Genomic DNA, 24891 nt, shown 5'->3' with positions numbered 1-24891 from the left:
CCTTTAATAAGCACTCATGCGAGTATTCCTCAATTATTACCAATTATAATTAGCGAAAATAATACGGTTGATACACTTATGATTTGTACGGTTGTCGTATGTTATTAAAACGAAACTGGTTTTGCAGCTGCAAATTGTGTACATAAACGTTTAGCTCAGAATAAAAAACTTTAAGATTCTAAAGGAGCCGTTCTCGTATCTTAAAGAATTTGAAAACCTGTTGCATTTTTGAGATGCAAATAAATGATTAGGATATACATAGTTAGAATACATGTATATAAAGTTGTCAATTATACGGATTATTTGCAGACAGCTGTATAATTGTTGAGCTGACTAATCGTCTTAACTTTCATCGCGAACAATGTTCCGCTTACTTTCATTCATATGCCCATCTTCTTCTTTGAACAGTTAACATTCGCGCTTTTCTCATTAATGCGCGACTGGACGTAAATGTACTTTCGTTACACATTACACAGGACACAGTTTCTCCGTTCGCAAAGATCGGGTGAGAGTCTTACGGTCGAACGTACGTGTGTTTGAATATTCCGTGCGCGCTCGAACGGTTGCAGGAAACTTTCGTAATTACTAATACACGAACGTGGATAATGGCGCTCGATGGTAATTATCGTCGTCGTGCGAGCGTCGTGCACCACAGATTTCGTCGCGGATAAGAGCGCCGCCCGTCGTGTTTATCAATTTATTGGCAAATTTCATTCCGGGACGAGGTCTCCTTGAGCAATGAAAGGTTCCCGGTGCTGCTTTGATATATTTACTCTATGCCGAGTTAATCTCGCATCTCATAAAATAATTAATGCCTCCCATGTAATAAATTTTTATTATAATAGATAAATTTATTGTAATAGATAAATATTTAATGGAAAACGCACATAAATATAATCACCTTTAAATACATGTATAATTTTATTTCTAGTTATTATATACACTGAGAAAAAGAAATCGAAATAGTCAGGAGCAAATGTTACGTGCGACATTTTCTTCGATGTTTATTAGTCATAAACAAATTTGCTCGATGACAAAATATTCATTTTTATGAAGTAAATTTTATTTTATTAATTGATTTATTTCTTGGAAATAAAATTTTATTTCATCATATTTAAATGAAGGTTTATTTCAATGAAATAAATTTTTAAATCTTTTCTTTTCTCAGTGTAGTTTATTTGCATATCATTGCATAATCTAGCTGTAAAATATTTCTTGATAATATGCTGCTTCTCATTAAGTTTCTCAAATCAATTTACCAGTTTATTAATAAGTTAAAGCTAAAATATATATAAAATTTTTGTAGACGAATTTTATAAAAAAAACGTAGATTTATAGGCAATGATTTTATTTTATTCCTGTAGATTATGTAATATTTACACACTTCTTGTACGAAAACTTATAAAAATCTTCTAAGATCGGCCGTACTCATGCGAAAATTACGCAAGGGTGAGATAATTAACCGGTATGCAGATGTTTTTTGGCCACGGATCAATGAAGCTATAATCGTACTTCTCGCCACCGTGCGCGATTAAAAGTGGGCGCGTGCGGAACAGATTGACCGAGAGAAGCCGGGCACTTAAAATGCACCAACGTAGAAGGTATCTCTCGCGTTTAAAGAACCATGACCGAATTGCACGGAAACGAAAGCGACGGCGGCACCCCGCCATTGATTCCGCGGCCTCATACCATACTTCCTTACTCTCTCTCTATCACATTTACATATAAATATATTACTATTAAGCCGCGCGTCGAGTCGCCGCACGACGCGGAGCGTTAACAATTTGAACTCGATACGGGCTGTAAAGTTCGTAAAGACTGTTCGCCCGAAAACGGCTATCTACGCTTAATTAAATCGCCATCGCGGTCGTAATAAATAACTTACCAGTCGGCACGAAATGTACTCGCCGCCTCTTAATCATTTTCAGGGGATTCAGCGGCGCGCGCCGAACCCACCTCCTCTATTTACCCGGTCTTGTTTCATAAGCGGATATCTCTCGACTCTTTTAAGACGCGGATTGCTATTCAGTCCCGCTTGCTTTGTTCTAGGATCGCACTGTCAGGAGTGCACGGTGCTTTCTGGCTCTGCTACTAATTATACACGCCTCAGCGTTACCACCACGCGGAGGCGCAAATACCCGTAGTAATGTACCATAAAATACGACTTGTACTTTCGTAGATTTCGTTATGCGGACGTTCGCGTTGCTGCTGCTCGTACACGGGATTACTCGCGGTTCGGTAACGAGACTAACCGTGGCGTAATATCAATTTCGATATGACCGGCATTTAGCTGCTAACTATCGGTCTCGTTAGGCATACCTAAAGGTGCGTCTCGGGTGATTCTTAATTGAAGGAGAGATAAGGAAACACGGGTTTCATTTACTGCGTTATTTCATCGAACTTTCATCTTGAAGTATTCCGCGCGCACTACGCTACGCCTTAGGGGGGAACTTGATGTTTTTAGAAAAAAAAAGGAAGAAATCTCGTTATCGTTATGATTTCGCACGTATTTCTCTATTTGCACATCGCGTTAATAGCTCTCTTTTACCCCGCGAACTTTACGCAATCCAAAGTTCACGGGAAGTAGGCGTACTCCCACGCCGCCAATCACGGTGGAGAGGCTATTGTTAAATGGAAAGAAGAAGAAAAAACTACTTTAAGCCCGTCCTTCCCTCAATGGACACGCACCACCACGTAACGCCGATTTGCTAGTCTACCACAATGTCCAGTTGGAGTCTGCCAGCCGTGACGTCCGAAACCTTGACCACCATTTTCTTCGTGTTATCATCTTCACGCAGTCCCTCATTATGCTTAGTAGTAGAAGTAGGTGAAGTAACCTGCAACAAATGAAGAACTCGTTCTCAAGATCTGGACGTTTATAAAGTGACGGAACTAATTGACCGTCATCAAGCTACTTTGATGATGATTCATTTGGAAAAATCTGAATTTTCTCTTTGCAAATTTATGGATATACTTAATACTAGCATTAAAGAGCTCGTAAGATCATGCGCTGCAAATTTATACGGTTATTCCGGCTCGTTCATCTTTGTTGCGCTCGCGGAAGCGCGGGTAGGCGAAGCAAGGAAAATTAATTCCCACATTTCCAGTCACCTACACTTCCGGGACGCTTACGTCGGCAGATTCCGACGGATTCATCATTGGGAATTAAGCGATAAGGTTAATCGTTTTCCCGATTTTCCTCACCCAATCGAATTTCTGACGTCTTCCTCTTTCTCTTTTCCACATTTTCTCCGTTCTTCTTCTTACGCCATCTTTCGACGACGATCTCTAAGGATTCGTGTGATTTCCATTTACTATTCTATAGTCAAAAGTATCCGTCGAACTTGGAACACCTGAACGTCGCGAACGTCTAATGAGTAGCGAGGGTGATACCACTTCAAAGCTGCTAATTACAGGACCCTCGTCACCTTGTCGTAGGCGGGCAGAACTGACCTCATCCCCTGCGTCTTCCACCCTTTGATTAGTAAGTGCTCGCTTTTCCGGTCCCCTAGTGCTCTGTCGCTTCTCCCTCGCTTTTGCGCGTAGCACGTGTGCTTTGGCAAGGTCGTACGCAGCGTCGATAATAAAGTCGACCGCGGAACGAATGGGGGATCCGAATGGAAGCCATTAGGGAACCAAAAGGATTCTGTCCCCCCCCCCCTTCCTATTATAATCAATTTAAACGCGAGGACGCCCTAATGACGAACGGCAGCGTTCGTACATAATTGTTGGTAAATGACAGAGACCAGGGTCCGATTTGCAAGTGATTCAGGCGAGCGAGGCGCGTATTTTGCAATTACATCGTATCGCTAACAAATTTTGTAGTCGACTTTGAGGTATTAGATCGATTTTATGTGTCTCAGACGTCAGGTGCACGATTTGTAACTGTGCACGTTAAAACAGCAGCGTATCGTGTTGCCGGAACCATGCCGACATAATCTGCAGCTAGTTAGTCGAATGTACTCTCTGAAGCGCTTTATATCGAGTCATTAAAAACTTCTTTCGAGCATCTTCTCGCGCGGATGTCTTCTCGTCCAAATTAATGTCCCGTGAAAAAAAAGTATTTAACGGAGATATCGTTAAATTACGAGAGTTGGTCCCCACGGGGAATACCGACGACGCGTTTCGGGGAAAATTCGTTCTTCACACCCTCCTCCTTTCAACCCCAGATAAATTTCCGTCAAGGACGTCCGGAGGGTTCAACAGTTTTTGCGTGTTGCGTAATTAAATGCGGATCGTTGGGTTTAATGACTATCAAGGGAAACGAATGACCGTTTGACCTAGAACCGGCACCATCTTCGTGCCATTGTATTTGTTTAGTCGTCACACATCAAAATTCACGACGGCTCGTTATCGATATGAGATACGATCGTTCGTAATTGGCAAATTGCAGATGAAGATATTCGCGCACGTGCTTTTCTATTACGAGTTTTTATCTCTCACGGGATTTCGAAATAAAACTATTACGAAATTATCAACCATTATTGAACGGAAGTCGCGCCTTGCGTCAATCCCTCTTCTTCGGTTTTATCGACCCAATTAGCGACGAGCGGTGTGGCTTTATGTTTCTCGCCAGAGAATTAAGTTACACTTTGCACTTATTATCTGCTCTGTGAAACGCGCCGATGGTTAATCTTCAGAGTTGGCCCGATAAAGCGGTCGTGCTTCCCCCTACAACCACGCGGGAGGATCTTACTTTCGGGCTTAACTCGTCCTACCTAGCGCGCCGCGACGTTAATCACGGCGCCGCGCGGCGGTTGCCCGAGATTTACGTTTTCTCTCCCGTGTCGAGTTGCGCGCATTAACGAGTGCAAAACGTTATAAAGTGCGAGATGTACAGGCTTTCCCCCGATATCCGCGGCGCGTGTTTCACCACGGGGAGAATTTATTCGCCCGCCATTCACTTCTTTTGCGCGGTAACGCGAGTTTTAATACCGTTACCGCTGCCTTTCTTCTCTTCCCCGCTGTCTTTTATAGAGTTATTATATAAAATGCGCGCCCGCAGCGTGGCGGAATATTTGGTCCGCATTTTTTATTCCAGCGTGCATTTTCTCAATTGGACCGGCAACTACGAATGCCCGAAGCGAAGGATGTATGTTCGGTACGAGCGATCTATCTATCTCTGTTTCTCGCCGAATCAATCCGATTTTCATCAAAACCATTATTTGCCAACGCACGCTGCTTTATGAAAACAAAGCTCTATTGCGTCGGGCTGATGTTACATCAATGCATTAGCGCTCATGCGCGATTACGCGTTCTTTCCCTGCCGTTTTCACATAAAATTTCGCAGACGCACAAATTACACAACCGAAAGTGTCCGCTCTTCTCGTCGATTGCGAGCTTGATGACACTTGACATTCTTCGATAGCATTGATCCTCCAAGAGGAATAAGTAACGAAGTAAACCCGCGCGGTCCCCACGCGTCGTTTTTTTTTTCTTTTTTAGAAAGACGCAACATCGTTCGTCTTTCTCAAGGAGAAATGAAATTTTATGATTACTCTCATAACACCGAATTCGGCTCTTCCAATCGTGTTGTCACATTTCAAGAAATATATCTTGACGCGAAATTCTCCAATGATGTTGCACGAATGTCTTATATAATCCTTCTCAACGCCAAGAAATACGTACTTTATTTTTATGCGTGCCAATATCTCGACGACTTTCGCCAGCATTAAAAAAAAAAAGTATTTCGATTGGACCGTAACTTCGGATGGGCCAGAAATTTGTGTACCAGAAATTTGTGTACCTTTGATACAAAAATTGACGCACTTGTTTGTACAACCGAGGACGAGTGGAAACGCGATTCGCATGATTGAATGGAATAAAAAATCGATCGAACTTGACCGTGCGTGACCTGTTCGATTCTGGTTCAGAGGCCGGGGATCGAAGGAGCGTTGATCCTCGCTCCTCCACCTCTCTCTTCCGGTGCTCGCGTCTCCGTTGACCAAAAAGGCAACCTTGTCGCCTTGACGACCTCGTAACACCTGTTACGCGCAATGGAGTAACTTAAGTAAGGTTACGCGTAAAACGAGTTTGCGAGCCGCCACGAGGCCGCGCGCAGCCTCGTCGAAATCGCTTTCACCGAACCGTCGCGGGCCCCTGGCCGCGGTGTGCTCGTGTGCCAAGGCTGAAGATTCCCTCCTCGCGCTCGTGGAAACCGGTACACGAACTGCGTACGCGCGGGCCTGCGTTTCGCGGAAGGAGGAAGTACACAAAGGTTCCATCTCCGCGCGCCTTGGTTAGCGATCTTCCCTTCTCTCGCTCTCTCCTTCCGTCTATCTTTCTTTTTCTCATTACGTCTCGTTATGCCGCTCGATGAGTCTACCGGTGCGGCCGAGCGCAGGTGCGAAGGCCGGCGCGTGAAATGAAAGCCGAGCGTACGTTCAAATTACCGGAAGAGACACGTTGCCTCCCTCTTCGCGTATTACATCGCGGAAATCGAGGGGATCCGATTACGCAAGGAAGCCCATTTCACGGGTCTACGATACGTTTTGGTCCGAATCGATTCGCAGGCGCTCGGAACCCGATCTCGTTTTACGCGTACGACTCTCGCTTCGTGCAAATCGGGTGACCGGTAAGTGGCTTGCCGGGTATCGCTGACAAGGTTAATAAGATAACGATCTGGCGAAAGTCCCTATTATATCGAAAAAATGCTTCGTGCTCACCGCCGTGTATATAATTATCGATAATAAAGAGGGAACGTTTATCGTACGTTCACTACAACATTTTACGGAGACCAATTATACCGCGCCAGATATTAAATATATTATTTCTATAGACTTACCTTGCACAGGAGATTACGATATCTATCTGCGAGTGCATTGCTGTCACCAGACATGCTGCGGTGTGCACGTTACTTAAGTAGCTAAGTAAGAACCCGCGTACCACGTATTAGTATCCGTGTCTCGCCGTCATGGCTCGCGATCCCCGAATTAATCGTCCAATTCGGAGAGAAGGCTGTAGAAATCGCGACGGAGAGCAAGCTAGACGAGCGAGACGTCGAAAAGTTTAAGCCTTATAGCATGCTCGCAGCCGTCAATTCGTAATGCCTCAATCTCAACGTACAGCTTCCCCGGGATGTACGTAATGAGAAGAGCTGATTGTCGTCCTCGACGTGAACGACAGGATACCATTAGCACGCTCGCAAAACGACGTACCAGCCGAGATTCAAGGAGCGAACGTCGGGCCGGTAAGACAAAGTCTCGACCTTCGCGCGAGAATGTAATAAACGAAAAGGTAATAGGGAAGAGAAATTTTTGCGGTTTATCTGCCGTTTCTCAGAGCCGCGGTGCAATTCGACACACCGCGGTCGGAGAATCGAATGATTCCAATTTTTTAATAAGCCAATTTTTACAAAATATGGGAGATCAGAAAAATTACAACGCTTGTGTGTACGTCAGATTTGCGAAGGTTATATGCTGAAGGTTTTTTTTTTTTTTATTAACTTACAGCGTATTTATATAATTACGTAACGCAATTAACAATTATAAGAAGTGTCCGAACAGTCGCGCACCTTGCAACGAAATCACGTCTGTCGGTTTGAAACACCGACAGCGTTGTTTAATTACAGCGTATTATCGAGACGCAGTATTGCAAGGTTCAATTTCGCATTGAGCTGTGCTCTGTTAATATAAATATTAACATTTAGCGATATGCCAACGAACCAGCAATGTTATCACGAATATATAATATTTTTCTTCGAATGACTTTTGATAAATTTACATAATTGAAAATATCTTTACTTAATATTGCAGTAGTAAAACGGATTTATCACGTGATATCGTTGCTGGATTTAAAGTGTTGACATGCGTATCAGAAAATCTCGCGTAACTTTTCGAACATCTCGTAAAACAATAAACGCCACGGTGTCACGATGCAATGCACATGCGCATCGCACATGCACATCACATAATGCCGGACATGCACCCTCGGTATACAATTAAAATTCGGGAAGTTGAAGGAATGTGTGCGATCGTAGACTATGTTATTTCATAAGTGACAACAATAAATAGTGTTTATAGTACATAAGTTGAGTGCAGAGGAACGTACGAGGTATCGTGCGATGAAAGATATTATTCTCTCTTTTCTCTCTCTCTTTCTCTTTTCTACTCATTCCTTTTCTACTCATTATCCTCGACGACTCTTTGGGTTGTCTTGCATGCAGAGACTGGTCACGTAAAGGCTCGCCGGTTCGTATTCCACCACCGATCCCTTTTAACCCTTTTGTCTATTTTTTTTTCTCTTTTTTTGGAGGGGAAAGGAGGTGCACCGGGATTTTTTTGATTCTCAGAACCTGGCGAACGAATTACCTGCGCTGGGTGGCACGAATCCGTATCCGCTCGCGCCCACAACGACGCCGCTGCTGTCAGCATTGTTGGGTGGCGGTCCAGGTGGGAATAACACCGGACCTATGAAAAAAGAAACGCATGTTAAAACGCATTCTCGTAACGCTGCGTTAAAGACTGCGATCGTTCTCACGATTGTTCTATTCGATATCAAATATGCGAACTTGTGTTTTACTTCTGTATTTCCAACCAGTGAATACGCCAACATTTTTAGAGCAATCTTGAATCGTGTAAGAGGAAATGTGTTTGAAATCCTTGGAATAATCTTCGAGGAAAGATCTCAGCCATTGTTCTGATAATACCATCAATCAACGATTCATAATATACCGAATATCGCAGTGGAGTGGCATACTTGTAAATGTCCCTCAGTGAATCTATTGATCTCCAGTGATTTATATCGAGCTACACTTAATACAGAGGTATACAAGATTGGTAGGATCGTTATCGACATCGTTTGACGAGATCGAATCGAATTGATTGGGCGCTTGCATCAGTTACAACGATCATTGGCTTTCATGGTCACTGGACGAAACAACGATGTGTGCGGTTGATCGCACATAGTAAACAGAATCGTTAAATGCAACGTTAAACAGTCAACGACGTTCGACAACTTTACTTTACAAAAGCTGAATTAATGGCACTAATATTATTAAATACCAAAAATAATTTTGTCATTTTATAAAATCTACAAAAGAATACCTTTCTCTCAAAATTATTAAAATTAAAATAATTATAATAAAAGTAACCTTATAAGACAAAATCTGAGAAATAACTTGAATAGATCCAATTAAAGAATACATAAAATTTGAAGATCAGCCCATTATTAAAAATATATATTTTATGATCGTTAAAATTATAATAGTAATTAATAAAGAATAATTAAAAAAATAAATATTAGTAATATACCCCCTTATTAATCAATTAATCAGTATTAAAAAAAATAAGGCTATAGCTCTAAAATTTTGTTCAATACTATAAGAAATGGATATTTTATATTCCTCTGTTATTTTTTGTTAATTATAAAATTATTTTAAAAATATGTAATTATAATTAAAATATTTACGTAATGTTGCTTACACCGACGATTATTGCAGCAACGTATGTACATATGTACAAAGTATTTTAAAAAATTGCATTTTTTTGTATTTATCATTACTTTTGAATTGTTACATTACTATTTTAACGAAAGCAACGTTCAGTTTATCAACATTTAAAATTTAATAGAAGCTGTCTTAAATAAGAAATTTCTAAATGAAAATGATCTCCAAATTCTTTTTATTTATCGTGCATATTGTATTATTTAACAAACCGCAGCTGCTAATAGCAACACGGTGTTACGTGATATTAAAGGAAAGTTACACGAAGGAGTAGTGGAAATCCTTTCTAACACGAGGAAGTTATTTATGTGCCCGTATTATTAATCGATCTACTGACACGATATTATATGCTCGCAGATATTATCTAGATTTATTAAGATAATTATCTTGACGAACGTAGTATTTGGGTAAGAAACGTTAGTTTCCGCCTAGTAGTCTTCTATTATCTCACAAGTGAAGTAGTAACAGAATACGCGAGGCGAGCACGCTTTCGGTGAGTAATCGCCATGAATATTCAGCAGTAGAAAAACCGAACGATTTGTTTGACTGATGTAAGCTTCCGATGTTATCCCGATAATCACTTTCTAAGCGGTGATTGTGATACAACGAGGATTATGGGAGCAAGAGATAAATTAGAAGCATCAATCGTTTAGTAATTCGAAATTATTATCAAGAGACAATTAGCATCAAGAAAAATACAGCAATTTAATGTACGAGATAAATGAAAGATATGAAATGTGTATGTGCGTGAGTGCATGCGTCATAAAATATATTCTCTTAGATTTCTTACTGCGCGTAACTAGAATAATTTCTGTGTTGTCAAATTAAAACGTGATTTATGTCGCTACTTGTTCGACATTTCGTCAGACATATGATATACGGCGCATTATTTATTGTACGTGAATTTGAACTTGACACTCATTCCAACGCCGATTATTATGCACATTCTAACGCTCAAACAGGTTGCAAGGATCGCATATTCTGCCCGTGCGAGACATTTGAATAACGTAGTTCGATCAACCTTAGAACAGTCAACATGCTATTATAACATCTCTCGGAGAATTCTATTAAAATTCTTTTACGTTTATGATTATACAACGATTGTGTCAGAATAGATTTCGAAATCGACAAGATCCTATTTCTAGAAATATTTCAATGATTAAATAAAATTTGTTAATTTTATACAAATGTATGATAATTTTAACACAAGTGTAATTATACTGAAAGCAATGATTGACACAATACGTTCAGAAATTTCATCATCATTTACAAAGTTCTGACGATACATATAAAAACAACATGGCTTGCCTCTCCTTCCGTTATGCGTGCACGTGTTCAGATAAATCCCTAGTTAGTCTCGCTGTTCCGGTAAAAGTTCGTTCTATGCTATAAGCAAGATGAATTCTGCATCAACAACAAGACATTGCCTACACGATTCGATTCAGACCCGTTCCTCTCGATCGCAATCAGTCGTTTGATTATACGACAGCGCACTTTACAAAGAGCATACCTTTTATATCTCGAATCTTAACGGCTGAGCGGACACAAACCATCGTAAGAGCGATTGTTATATTGTCAATCGTGCGCACGGAATGTTATATAAATAAACGCGGATAATGAGCTGCAGCTCTTTTAATTTCTTAAAATATTTCCGACGATAGAATTTACACGCTTATCTCATCTATCGCATTTCTGAATACAAATGACTAAAATTGTGTTAAATATTTAGTTTAGTATGAGATTGTACGTTTTCCTATCGCGCTTAGCTTTCCAACGGTAACATGTGAAGCAATAATTGTCGGAATTATACCCTGTAGCAATACCCTCTTACATCTCTCAATAACATTGTACGCGAGAATTGGTTTCTGAGAAATCTATCGTATTGAGGAAGAACTTTCGAACGATTGAGGAATTCTAGCGAGTGGTATTAGGATGCCTACCATTATTTGCGGACGGAACGAGGCCGTTGCTTTGCGGCGTATGCAAATAGAAGGGAAAAAAAGCATACGAACAAATTATCATAATTGCACGATTCTCAGCTTCCTGATAATGTGGAGGATACACAAGAATGAACATTTCCGAAGCATACCGTAAAACTCAACGAGTACTCCGAGATATCTAATAATAGCGCATGAACAAAAAAAGAAAAGCGTAATCGTTTTGTAGCAAGCTGTCGGGCATAGTAATAATATACCGACAAATCATCCTTGGGTTATGTAAATTGACGTAGCCGCTAGTCATAAAAGTGCAAGGGTCACCTCAGAAAACCTTATGAGCGATACCAGAAATTTGTCCTTGATTAATTTGCCAAATGATTAATGTAACAATTTTATAAAACGTTGTGATACATATCCGACAATAATTTCTAGAAATCAATATTACCATTTATTAATCTTCTGTTAGTCTAAATTGAAGTTTTAGTCGCGCGCGAAGAAGCTGTTTGTCATTTTTTTAATGATACTATTATATAATTTTGGTTATTGTTAAAATAACTCACCCCTATTCGATCTTGGATCCCTCAATGCGGCTCGAATGCTTCCATAGGGACCGAATCCCGCGAAAAAATGCCTGAAATCCTGCGCCGAGACGCTCGCCAGGACGGCCATGACAAATACGACTAGAACAATCTGCAATTAAAAATTCGTAAATTTGTAATTCTTACAAAAACGTTTCGTAACATTTGCGTCGAATTTTTTTAACGGAGTTTTTAATGTTTTTAATAAATAAATAGCTACCGATTTATGCTTCTTGATAAACTTAGGATCATCTTTTTTTTCTTTGCGCTTTACACAAAACTAGAGAAATTGCGTAAACAAGATAATAAATCTGCAATGACAATAGAAAAGTTCAATGTGAAAATGGAATTAAGTTCGCCAAAATCTCTAAAAGGAAAGAGAACATCTAATTTTAATTACTATTGTATGAGATTGTGAAAATTGTTGTGTAAAAGAAGCGTAACGTAAGAGGAAAACCCTAACTCGATGTTTAATCTTATATTTTTAAGTTGCGTTACGAAATTATGCAGCAACCGTTTCTTGTGAATCGCAAATGCGACGCGAAACCGCGCTTAACTTGAGAGAGAATCTTTCCTAATGGGCATTCACACGTCCAGCGTACTGCGGTGATTTACATAGATACGGACGACGGATAGACGTTAAGGAGGACGTTACATTTTTCGCTCGTACTATGTGTAAACCATCCGTCGGTTACTAATTATAACAAAGCAAGAGCGCTTGCGCGTGCCGTTTAATCACCTGAATTCTCACAGGAGCAACAGCTGCTTGACGAAACTTGCTGTTCGTAGCGCGACCGAGCGATCGAGTCATCACGGGAGTGTAACTTCGGACCGTTACGACTGTCCGAAAAAAATGACCGTTATTACGATAATTATCGGTGTATCCTATACGCAAAGTTACGCGCCGATCTAGCCTGTCAGGTGCTAAATAATGGCACTATCCGCATTACGACGCTAAGTATAGGCTTTAAATTATCGAGATAGGCATTAAGAGCGAGCAGAACGTTGAACGCACGACCATACGTCCCCCATTTGAAAAGTGCGCGCTGTAAAACCTCGATATTATATCCCTTTGCCTATCTCCACGCTCTCTCTGATCTGTGAAGTTATATCGTCCGTGACGAACGTGCGTGACAATTTTTACGACTGATCGATCGCCATTTTCCAATGTACAATTTCCACCGCAAGCCGCAGATATTTACGACCCTACGACACACTTCTCTAAATAGCCGTTCCGTTGAGATATTTTCAGGCAAATGTACTGCTTAACGTTTTCATTTCTTTAAATGACTCAACACCCGCTGGCGACCGACCGTAAACCGGATTTTCACAAATGTTATGTCCAATACGAAACGTAAATTATTCATTTTTCTCTAGCGTGACATTATTCTCTAGCGTGTGACCTGTCGTAACTAATAACAATTTTCTTTTTGTTCACCGACAGCTTTGCCATCATCGAGATTTTCCATCAATTCTAGGCTTGATGACTGCATCGCGTGTTCAGTCTTTCGCACCAGTTCAACGCGCTCCCCCTGTGATGTCGTAAGACAAACAAGTGTCCCAATGAAGTTAACGAAGACAGCCGCAAGGACTTTCGTCGGATTAGCATGACGTAAACCGTATGCGGTTGCCTCGAAAATTCGTTATCGCGCCACGAATTTTATAGCAGTCTTTACGCAAACGAGAAAGGTGGAGACGAGTCGTCGGGCCACCAATTTCTTACTCTGTCTCTCGAGATATCGTTTCTTACGTAAAGTCCCACCTGACGAAATCGTTACAGCCGTCCTCGACGAGGCGCATCAAACGCGTCGAGGAGATCGTCGAAGGACACCGTTGCTCGATCGCAATTACCGGTGCCGGCTCACGAGGTAATCGCTCGGAATAAACCTCGATTGTCGGCACGATCGGGGCAATACCGAGTTCGTTCGCCGCGGTTCGCTCGTCCGCGAGATTTCCGTATCAAAGGCAAGGTTGAGCCGCCGCGCCGCCACGGCCGCTTTCCGTCGAGCTCCTTTTAGCGCGGTTTTCTTTCGCCGGCGCAATGTCAAGGCGAGTCGGCTGGTCACTCGATAGTTTGCCATTAAAATCGAGCACCTTGCGTGCAGTTTGTCGGAACGGAACAAGCTGATCGAAGGCTAATCTGCAGATCGTATCCGCTCCGCAGACCTAAATGTTCGGACGGGAGTCGCGAGATAGCTGATTTTTGCAATAGCGACTCTCGCTCCGAGAACCTCGGATCGCCGCGGAATTCCGAGCTAACTTTAACCACGGCGGTATCTTTTTACGACAGCGATCAATAAAAGTTATGATAGGAAATTAACGGCGGGACGTGCAACCAATTTATTATCTATTTTCTGTTAATATATGCCGCGGATCGTCGTTTCAACGCTCGACACTTCGACGTGTAATTCCGGGCGGCCGGATTATTATCTTACGAGCGTAATGCAGTAACGCGCTACCGCATTAACAAAGCAATAATTGATGGACCGAAAATCGCGCGATGATGCAACGAAGCGAACATTTATTCGGCGAAATGTGGAATAACGATCGTATCGCGGAGAACGAATATACAAGCGCGGGAAGACAGGCTAATAGCGTAGGCTCGGCAGATTGACAGCAGGACGGTAGATTGACAGCACTTTTAATTAATAACGTTTATTAAAAGAGGGTAAACGCGCGGGCTGAGCTATTTTTCTACGAACGTTTTCTTGTTTCTGATTCTTATCGGGCGCGGTCGCGTGCCATCGGCCTAATTCACTTCATTAATTAGCCATCCAATAAACAACCATCGACAACGGTTGACCTACGAGACGGAATAGTCACGCAGTGTCGTATCAGCAAATACAAATTGACCAAGCACACTGCAACTATTATAGATGCAATTTGTGTGCCAAGCTAGGGATGAGAAGTAATGAGTTACCTTTTTATATTGTTTTTTTTTTAATTTGTAAAATTTGCAATATTTTATACAAGTGTTTTCTGTAAGAAAAAAAAACTTTATCTAAACACATAAATTCTAAAATCTTTGATTTTTCTTCACTAATGCCATTTAAATTTTTGGAGTTCTTCGTTTTGTCAGAGATGCTGAATCTAATATCGAGCACGTAGTATTCCACGTTAAAATCAATTCCTACTTAATAGATTTATTAAATTTTATTTTGTTTTTGTAGCTAAAATTAGAATTTAATTTAAAAAATTAGAATTTAAAATTCAAAGAAATTTATTGTGATTTATTTACAAATTTACTGTATCAAAAAGCCAATTTGCATGAATTTTCTTCTCACTTATACGAGAGTGGAATAGATAGAAAATGGACATGGTGTGGCGGTTCACAATGATAAATCATAGAATTACATCCATATAACACATTAATTTTTTTTCTTTGAAACAGCCCAATTTTAGTGATTATAGCTTTCTCGGAAATTTTTTCGTGTCCCCGTAGTACATCGTCACGCGATAATAAAATTAAAGATCGAGACACGAAACATATACAGAGAACACGGTTGCGTGAAATTATAAGCAATCTCGATTCAGCGTTCGCGTTGTAACACCGTGACAAACCCAGCTCTAGTCACAGAGCGTGAAGGCAAGGTGAAGGCGAAGTGCATCCTATCGAAGTGTATTCGAACGAAGGATGCTAACTCTTGAGATATCCCCGTGACGGCGGCGATGCCGGCGCCAGCGGAAACCATCGAGATACAAGATCAGACCCGCGATGCAATGGTCAGTCGAGCGGAGATTCCGATGACAATGCGAATGTCGAGGAGAGATGCGGAGGAAGCAATTTCTTTCGCGAGAGAATCATCTCGCTCTCGTTGCTACCCGCCAGGCGGTGGCATCGCGACCACCTTCGTTTTCTACGAGGTCGCCTACAAAGTGCGGCACACATGTGCGTAAGACCGTGACGCGAGATCACGCCGGCCAGATATCACCGTCCGCGAATGCGCGGACGATCGCGTAGGGGGGAGAAGAAAAAAGCCATCGACGTAACGACATGCAACGTGTCTGTATGGAAAAGGGGAAAAAAAAAGCGCTCGCGGCACGATATTTCGCGGCGACATGATTTCGCATTGGCGATTTGTTTCACGCTCTCGCGGCGCGGTATCGCCGTTCGAACGCGTGCGTTCAACGTTCCCCCTCGCTCGGAGAGGTTGCATTTGTTACTCGCGGGTGAGAAGGAGAGAGAGAAAGAGAGAAAATAATGCGTCAGAGGAATGCGGGCGGACGCGGCGCGATTTCATTACGCGGGCGTTATTTCATTCCGCGGTTTCGTCTCCGCGAACTCGACGACCCGTCGGACGACGAAACGACGTTGATGAATATTCATCATCCGCGATATAATAATTCATCTATCGCGCATCTCGTCGCCGATATTTATGGGATTAGAAGCAGCCTTTTTCGAAAGATATTGGGGACCGCGTGTCACAGGCGCGATAAATTAATTTCCTTTGTTTATTGCGCTGCAAAAATGTAGAAAGTCTTTGTCAGAGGCATTGATTTCTCTGAAAAATTCAGATTACATTTGGAATAAAAATCTGGAATGATTTATGCTGTTGTTCGTAATATCCATGCCGTTCACGCCTATTTCCATGAATCAATGACAGATAAATCCGCCCGAAGTTATCCTGACGTATCGAACTATCGAGTTAATGATTCTATTAATTTATTTGTACAAGATTGACTTGTCAATTATTGATCGTATATCTTTATTGAGTGCTCGCCCCCGTAAAAAAAAACTTGGGAAAAAATGTAACAAACCGGTATAATAGGCTCGACTTTAACTCTTTCTCCTCCTTCCTCTTCTCTCTCTCTCTTTCTCTTTCTATCATTTAATTTATATTATAATTTATATATGGATTGCGTTGACAAGGACTTTCTGTATTACCGCAAAGAGATTAATTTTGTCCTTATATTCAATAATAGATATTAAAAATAATTATAATAAAATTAGAATAATTAACAAATGCAACTAAGTATATTGTTACTTTCACTCGATACTGGTTAGGCTTAGGCTGTCAAATTTATTTGAAAAGGTAAATCTTTCGTCCGTTTATTTTGTGAATGGCGCGAATGACTCGTCGTAAATTGTATTCCCCTGAATCGATAGTAGCGATATTTATCGGTAATCCGAGGAAAGGGGGAAGCTCTTTATCTCACAGTCGTGTTATACGAATGCTTAGACAGAGTACGGTCAGGTACTTAGTACCGTCCATATGTTTTAAAGGAATACTTCCGCGTTTGGCGCCGAGTGAAACGTACCGATCTGTTCCTGTGGGCGAACTTTTACACCATTAATATTAATCGGTGCAATTAGCTCGCTATGTGTTCGGAGAATATGCCCGTGTGTGCACAATAAGGAATCAAGCCGATGGGCAACGATTTAAAGCGCTTGCCAATCGCAAGATAGTTTGCGATCCCGAGGCCTTTAATGCGTTTGTCATTATAAAAGTCTTAAAGAGAAATCTGTTCCTCGTTATTTAATCTTCATTCTTTATCGATTGTTGTATCAATTACTATAATTGACGCACAAGTAACGTAAGTAACTTTGATTAATACACAATTATATTATAAAGTATATTATTATTATTATTTTGTCCGTAAACAATAGAATAGAAGTTTTATTAAATTTTAAAGTAAAATATACTTTTAAGGTTTTATTTTTCATGCATGCTGTATAATGCTAACGTCGCTTGCAACATCGATTCATGATTTTTTCATTAGAGACAATCTGACTTAAAGTTTTTTTTTCCCTGGTAACGTAACTCATGATTTCCAATAGTTGCAAATCGCAATATCGTTACTCTTCTACTGTAATACTCGGAAAGGAGATTTCTAATAAATTCTCCGATATTATAAAACATCTTCCGCGTTTGTAACTTATTCTGCGCATAGACGAAATGTACTTGCACATGACGTAAGAGCCTACGATACGAGCATTTTGTTTAAATTGCTTTTCTTGTTGTGAGGCGTTAATGATGCTAATTTTGACGTGCGAGGGAAATATCATTTTCTGGATGTGTTAGGAAAATCGAGTGTCTCGTTATGTTTCCACATGATCCGTTACTGCGAGGTGAAATGTTGCAATTTAAGGCTCATCTACGTCCCGAAATAGCGTCATCGAAGGTGACGGAGATTATTATTTTTCTGCCATAACTCATTAATTTTTTTTTTTTTTTTTACTTACGAGACAGAATACGAAACGATTACGTTCATGTAACACAATATGGGCCGAAAAATAATGGTGTGGTAAATTGCAATTTCTCATAATTTCAGCCCGATTGCGATAAATTCGGGTAACGCCGCTGCACTTCGAGGAAATAAAGAAAATTCGACCCGAGATGTTAAAGCACACAGCAAAGAGAAATTACGTTTGATTTGTACATCAAACGTGATTACATTCTTTGATCTCATTATTGTGTTATTTTTTACGAAGTCTTTTTTTCCGCAATACGAATGTATAATTATCCTCCTTTACCTCGAAGCGCGCACAATCCGAAAGTTAATAATAGTGTTCAGTCCGCCGAATATTACACCGTTCGTGAGAAATCAGGCGATGCAGACGGAATTCAATTCGCGGGGATCAACCGCGATTCAAATGTTAATGCCTAAATGCGTAAATCATACTACCCGAGAATATTGCAGCGAAGTGTAACGCGCTGATTGCAACGTTATACAGATCGTTTAACGTCCACGTACTTGGCTGGAACGTATGTACGTCGTGATTAAATTCGTTACGCCGACGATAAGTACGTCGGTCAACGTGCGTCGTTCCGTGCCGCGGGTTTCTATGCCCGCATGAAATTTCCCTTTTAATACGGTCGGCGGTTTTCTATCTCTTTTTCGCAAAAGCGATCGCAGAAGCGAGACAAAACGGCGGCGGTCAATATTACGGAAGATATTTATTATCGCGCTTAAATCTCGCGGACGTTTAATCGCGAGACGATCGCGAGACGTCAATGCGAAAGAAAAGAAAAGAGGAAAGCGCGCAGAACTCGGGGGAAAAACTATGAAGATCTATTGTTTAACAAGAATGCAGGAATTCACGACGGTTGGAAAATTGCACGTCACGAGCGACGGATGCATCCCGCGCGGTAACGCCTCTTTCATGGAGAGAACAGATGTTACTTTCCTCGCTTCTCTCGCGAGCTGGGGGGCACGCTTTCTTGCAAAATTGATTTGTTGCACGTAATAAAACTATTTCACGGCGGCCATCTACGTGATTAAGGGTGATTTATAAAATATTGTTTAACTTGAACAATTCTATGAGACAAATGATGCAAATTTTCCTGTGATTCTCCGCGATAACAATTTTTGTACGAAAGTCGGTGAAATATCATTGTTCTCTGGAAGTCCCGGCTCCTTCCGCAATTTGAAAATCCTGGGAAAACTCTGCCCCAAATACGTAATTAAGATTTACTGGCAGAATTTAATTAGGACTCGTTCCTTTGGCTGCACCTGAGACTGCGCCACGGTAAGCGAGAGTTGTAAGAGCGCATCATTTTCACGTGGTATCATGTAAAGCGCTACCAAGTGAAAGTGCACGCACTAAATTCGTTCTAGGACAAGCTCATTCGCGAGCTATGCTAGTATTACGAACCCGCCCTTGGCGGTAAGCCAGCCGTTACAAGAAAGAGGATCCAAGATGTTGAAAAACGAGCGTGAACTCGTAGCGTAACTCACAGCATGTTTACGAATTATAAATTATGTGAAACGTACAAGTGCGAAATGTTTCAAATATACATCATTACGTCAGCAAAATATCACGAGCATTTCAAGAAAAAAAAAACTTTATCATAGGTCGAAATATATGCTATAGAATAATTACAAATTAAACCAATGGAAAAAATATGCAGACTGAAATAAAAATAAATAAATAAAAGGCTAAATAGGTGATTTAATTCCAGTGACGAATTAAACATCGAATTCAACGTTATTACATATTAATATTACGAGATATATAAATATACGAGATATATAAAGTGCGTACGTGTAAGTATTAGTATTTTTTTCTACTTTGTGTGGGATACATTATTAGGTCTACTATTATTTCCTCTTCCTACTAGGAAGTGCTCTCCTTTCCCCTTCGTTAGATACATAGTAACGGGATATATATATATAAGCGAATATTTCTAATGTAATGTATTATCTGTATGTAATCATATTAGTTTTTAGTGACGTTTTGTGAAAGGAGTAAATGCCAATTTAAGAAAGTAAAAAAGACTGTAAGAGGATATATATTGGATTGTCACGGTTGGACAGTTGCCGAAGTACGACGCACAATACCGTATTACGCTCTCCTCGAGAGAAATAAAAGAGAAGATAACAATATGTACGCGTGTTTGTGTCCAATTATTTAATAACGAAAACATGATTTAAAATAATGATAAAGATTATCTATAAAATCGTTGAAAAATTGGATTAATTAGGGTCGACTTAAAATATTCGAAAAATTAGAGAATTTTAAATACAGCTGACTGCTCTAATTCGATAAATCTTATCTAAAACTCTTATTAAATCTGAGTTCTAGGAACTTTGAAATAATATGAGCTAACGAGATCAAAGGTTTCTTAATTGCATTAATATTTCTTGCAATAAAATGGTTTGCTCTACTTTTTGATAAAAAGATTTGTCGGTTTCGTTCAAAGAAAATTAATAAAAGAGAGCAGAAAATTACATACTTCGATCGCGTTACGCTAGGATTGTACCATTTTTGCACCATAGACACACATGTATGCACACATACAAATCCCCTAACCACTTGTGAAATCGCGAAGGGAGTGACACAATTGTAGCTTTCTGCATGCCATTCGTGCGCTCTAAATCCGTTCTGACTACGCCTGTAATAAACCTAAATCAACATAGGCGTATGTTTATCTATTGGAGAACATGTATGTATATGCAAGTAACTTACTTTTAAATATATGTAATGCACAACGCACGTTGTAAACGAAACGTTTTATTCTTTAATTCCGCAGATTTTATTAAATTTTAAAGGATAAAACTCGATTACCAACGTTTGGAGAACTTTAAAGAAAGAAGAAAGAGTAATGTCCACGCAAACTCTACATTAAAAATTTATGAGAAAAATTGAGAGTAATTAGAAATTAATTTATATACTATGACAACTGTAGTTTCTTGATTTTTGCCTAGAACATTTATTTCTTCGGAACTATATTATATTTTACACTATTATACACTATACGAAAAGAACGGTTTTGCTGAAGTATCTGAAAATTAGTTGGATATAGATCTAAAAATAATTTTCCTGGAAAATAATGTCAAAATCAAAATAATTAGTTGAATGTTAAAACATTTTGCAGCCTTGTTCATGCCGAACCAAACACTCTACATAATTATAATATCTTAATAAAATTATTTTTCAGATCTGTATCTAAATAAATCTTTTGATACTTTAACAAAATCATTCTTTTTGTGTAGTAATTAAAAGTGTCTTTTAGATACAACATTAAAATGATTGCTTGCTAATATACCATTAACGTCCCACGATTTGACGTGTGAGCTATGGGATAAATCCAGCGCTTACGAAAGTCTATGGTACACCGGAATTGCATGCCGCAACGTTACGAAATTTTCGCTAATAGTTTGCATAACCAGTCCAGATTATTAGCACTACTTTCTCGCGTTTTATTTGGAAAAATGACGTATGGAAAACATCGAATGGTTTCAAACCTACTGGACCCGATACTAATCAGAGATGTTCAATTCCGTCGTTTAAGTGTTAGTGCAGTAGAGTTTGTAAATTAGATCAGATCACGTTCCACCGGCTGAACTTAATTGCATAACTTGTTATTAATTCCTTTTTTTTACATATTTTCTATATTACATAAGCGTGCCCTATACTTTAATAAGCACTTTAACTTTTTAAGCACACTTTAAAAACCGGTACTTGATCAATATTAATAATAATATTGCATATTACTTGGAACGATAAGTACCTCTTACATTTTTCTCTATATAATCTAGAATAATTTTTTCTCCTTTTACAATACCACCGTAACATTTGATGTAGTACAGATTATATATATTTTCAGTATAACTTTATGTTTAAAAATCTTGAAAAGAATATTGTGTAACGTGTAGCACGTAGAAAATAAGAATTTCTGACAGCAAACGCCTTTCATGTGTTTCGTGTCACTCTCTCTACAATTTCGATAAGTAAACTTTGATAAATTCTAAATTGCAAGTTAAAATAATTTTAAGAATAATTAAAATTGAAATTTTTTTAGAGCAAAAACAGTTTGATTTATTTTAGTCAACACAAATTACTCGGAACGTCTTAACTTTGCGCTAATACAGCGTAAGGGGACTGCGAATAACAATTTCGTTTAGCATTTGATTTGACAGCAGTTATATCTGAGTTAAGCTAGAAAATCACCGAGGTGCAGTCGCCAAAGGATAGTCTTTCCGGTAACGACGTTACTCTTGTTGTGCATTACGTAATATGTGAACGATCTAAAGCTTGTCGGACACGCCGGTTCACCAACAAACGATTGGACGGCCCGGGGCAAGGCCGCGGACCTGTCTCGCCACGGGCTAGAATCTCGTGAATGAACATGTTACATGGTGTTTGCGGATTTCCTTCGCTGCAGCCATTATCTCTGCGCGCATCTCTCTTTCCTGAAGGAGGCTAATCGCGATCTCTTCCACTAATTTGCTGCTTAATGTAGCTGCTTGTAATTGAGATGTCAATATACGTTAAAGAAGAAAATTGTGGTACGAGCGAGGGGGAATTCACAACCCAAAATTTTGTACACCAATGCCGATTTTTGGCATTGCTGTAAAACACTGCCGACATTTTTGTACACTGCCGACAATGCTTATTGTTAGTCAATGCCTACAATGCCGTCAATCCTATATTAAAATTAAGGCAAAGCCATGCAATTATGAACACTACCGCGTGCCCATTATCATACGCCAATGCCTGCACAAGAATTCTAAAGCTTTCCCGAAGTATTCAAAAATTTTTGTGCTCAACCCCATGATCGAAAAACCGACTCTGAAGTGAGCTCACCACTCCCCAACCACTGACGACAATGCCGTCAATATTATAGGTCACTGCTTACTTTTTTCGGCAGTCCACTGCCGAAATTTTGTACACCAATGCCGGCTGTGAATTTCCCCTCGGGTACGAGAATAGATAGTAATCGAACAGAAGTCGAATTGTAAGAGTTTCTTTCTTCAAATAACTAGCAATTAAAATTCTCATTTCTAAATAATTCGACGGTGTCCAATTGTAGCTAATTAAAGTGATTTATCGGCCTAAAATCTTTGAGCATTTACGAAAGTTTGAAATCCACGATAATTACGGCAGATACATTTTAATACCGATTAAGCCACGGCAACGCATCGTTTGCTTTATGATTCTGTTCAATTAACGTGAATCAGGGCGATTTTATTTTTTTTCATGTCTTTAATTGCGCAGATGCCGAGTGAACCGACCGTGCGGACGTAGAAAAGCACGCTTTACTTTATGTCCGAACGCAGGGTACCGGAAATGAGAATGTAGAAAGTCAAGTCGGAGTCATAGTTAGAGATATATATTTTTGCATTTACGTTGAAACGATGTAAACAAGATTCTCATTCATTGTCCGCCTTCAGCGCGATGCTACTTACGCGGACGATGAACCTGAAACGGAGCTTGGATCAAATTCCTTGTTGCGGTGATTTAAGCTGTTTAAATCTAACGTGATTGTTTAAAAAAATTCGTTAACATTGCGAAACGTTTCGTCGGGTAAATATGATCCATCGACTATCGGATTCGAATACGTGTTAAATTTTATGTAAGTTGAAAGCAATGCCGTTGATGATGACGAATCTTATAAAGCTGTGTAAAAGTCAATGAGCTTCCAAATTTCCTATCCTCTCATAAAGACGCTCGCCTGTACTCGCGTTAATTGAACATTTTTGTGTATGATATCGCTGTCAAGTTTCTCACAAACGTTTAAGACTTCACTAAGATCTAATCGGCACGATTTCACTGGTCTAGAACGAAACACTCTCGACCACTCGCGACTTCGCACGCGGAAATAGCGAGGCTCTCGAGAGGACTTGTCTCTTCCGGTCCTCTCTTCCGTCGGTCGTTCGCGAAGCGCACGGTAATCGCACAGACACATCGTACTTACGATCCTCATCTCTCTCTATCTCTGGGTCTCTCCCGAAACTGCGGCGAGTCGGAACGAGCGCGTTCTCCGCGTTTCCCCGTGAGCCGTGCACAGGTCGGCCGCCAACTGCAGTTGCACTCTCGTTAAGCGGCGAGTCTAGGAGTATCGCGCAACGGTGGTGTGCCACCTGCCACGCGGGGGTACGTTCTCGGAGTCGCGGACTCGCGGATGGTAGGGGGGCTCCGGAAGAAACGCCTACTACGGTGCGGATCGTTGGAGTAGGTTCCCCGTGATGACGGCGGCGGATCCTAGGTGTCGGAGATTCTCTCACAGCTGCTGTCCGTCTTGGCAGTAGAGGACCGTTTGACTCCCGGTGGGGGCCGATCCTGAGACTTATATATGTCGACGTTGGAGGCCATCCGCGCGTCTGTCTCCCTGTTCCCCCCTCGTGCGCCCCCGCCCGAATCATTACCCTCCCAAGGGGCGCGAGCGATGGTCAAGGTGACCTTCGCTCCACCGCGGGGGATTCCGCGGGCAGGAAGTTGTGCGAGAGTAGCTTCGCGAGAAAGGCGAACACGCAGCCGCCTCGCGGATCGCCAGACGATCCATTCGATATTTAATTTTTTACTTGAACGCCGCCTGAGTCACGACGAGGAAGCAGGAAGGATGCCTTCGAGTGGCAACGAAAGCATTCTTATTAATCTATAAATTTATGTCTCGAAATTGAGTAGAGATGAGAATTCCTTATATAACCAGAGGAATTTTTAACATTGATAAGAACACAAATTGAGCAAAAAAACATGGTAAATTTT

At 40.5% G+C, this 24891-nt stretch overlaps 1 protein-coding gene across 1 annotated transcript; it reads right to left on the bottom strand.

Annotated features, from left to right (window-relative positions):
- Positions 1-1154: 1154 nt before the first annotated feature.
- LOC105205541 lies at positions 1155-24463 on the bottom strand. The gene is made up of 4 exons (XM_011174934.3): positions 24101-24463; positions 11940-12069; positions 8310-8408; positions 1155-2837 (listed from the first exon to the last, which is right to left on the bottom strand). The coding sequence occupies exons 1-4, from the start codon at positions 24107-24109 to the stop codon at positions 2812-2814; spliced, it is 264 nt and encodes an 87-aa protein (XP_011173236.1). The 5' UTR covers positions 24110-24463; the 3' UTR covers positions 1155-2811.
- Between the last annotated feature and the right edge of the window lie 428 nt (positions 24464-24891).

The sequence above is a fragment of the Solenopsis invicta genome, chromosome 11, assembly GCF_016802725.1.
Source record: "Solenopsis invicta isolate M01_SB chromosome 11, UNIL_Sinv_3.0, whole genome shotgun sequence".
In the NCBI taxonomy this organism is placed as follows: domain Eukaryota; kingdom Metazoa; phylum Arthropoda; class Insecta; order Hymenoptera; family Formicidae; genus Solenopsis; species Solenopsis invicta.
Note: the sequence above shows the minus strand (reverse complement) of the source record. Positions and strands in the feature narration are given on the sequence as shown.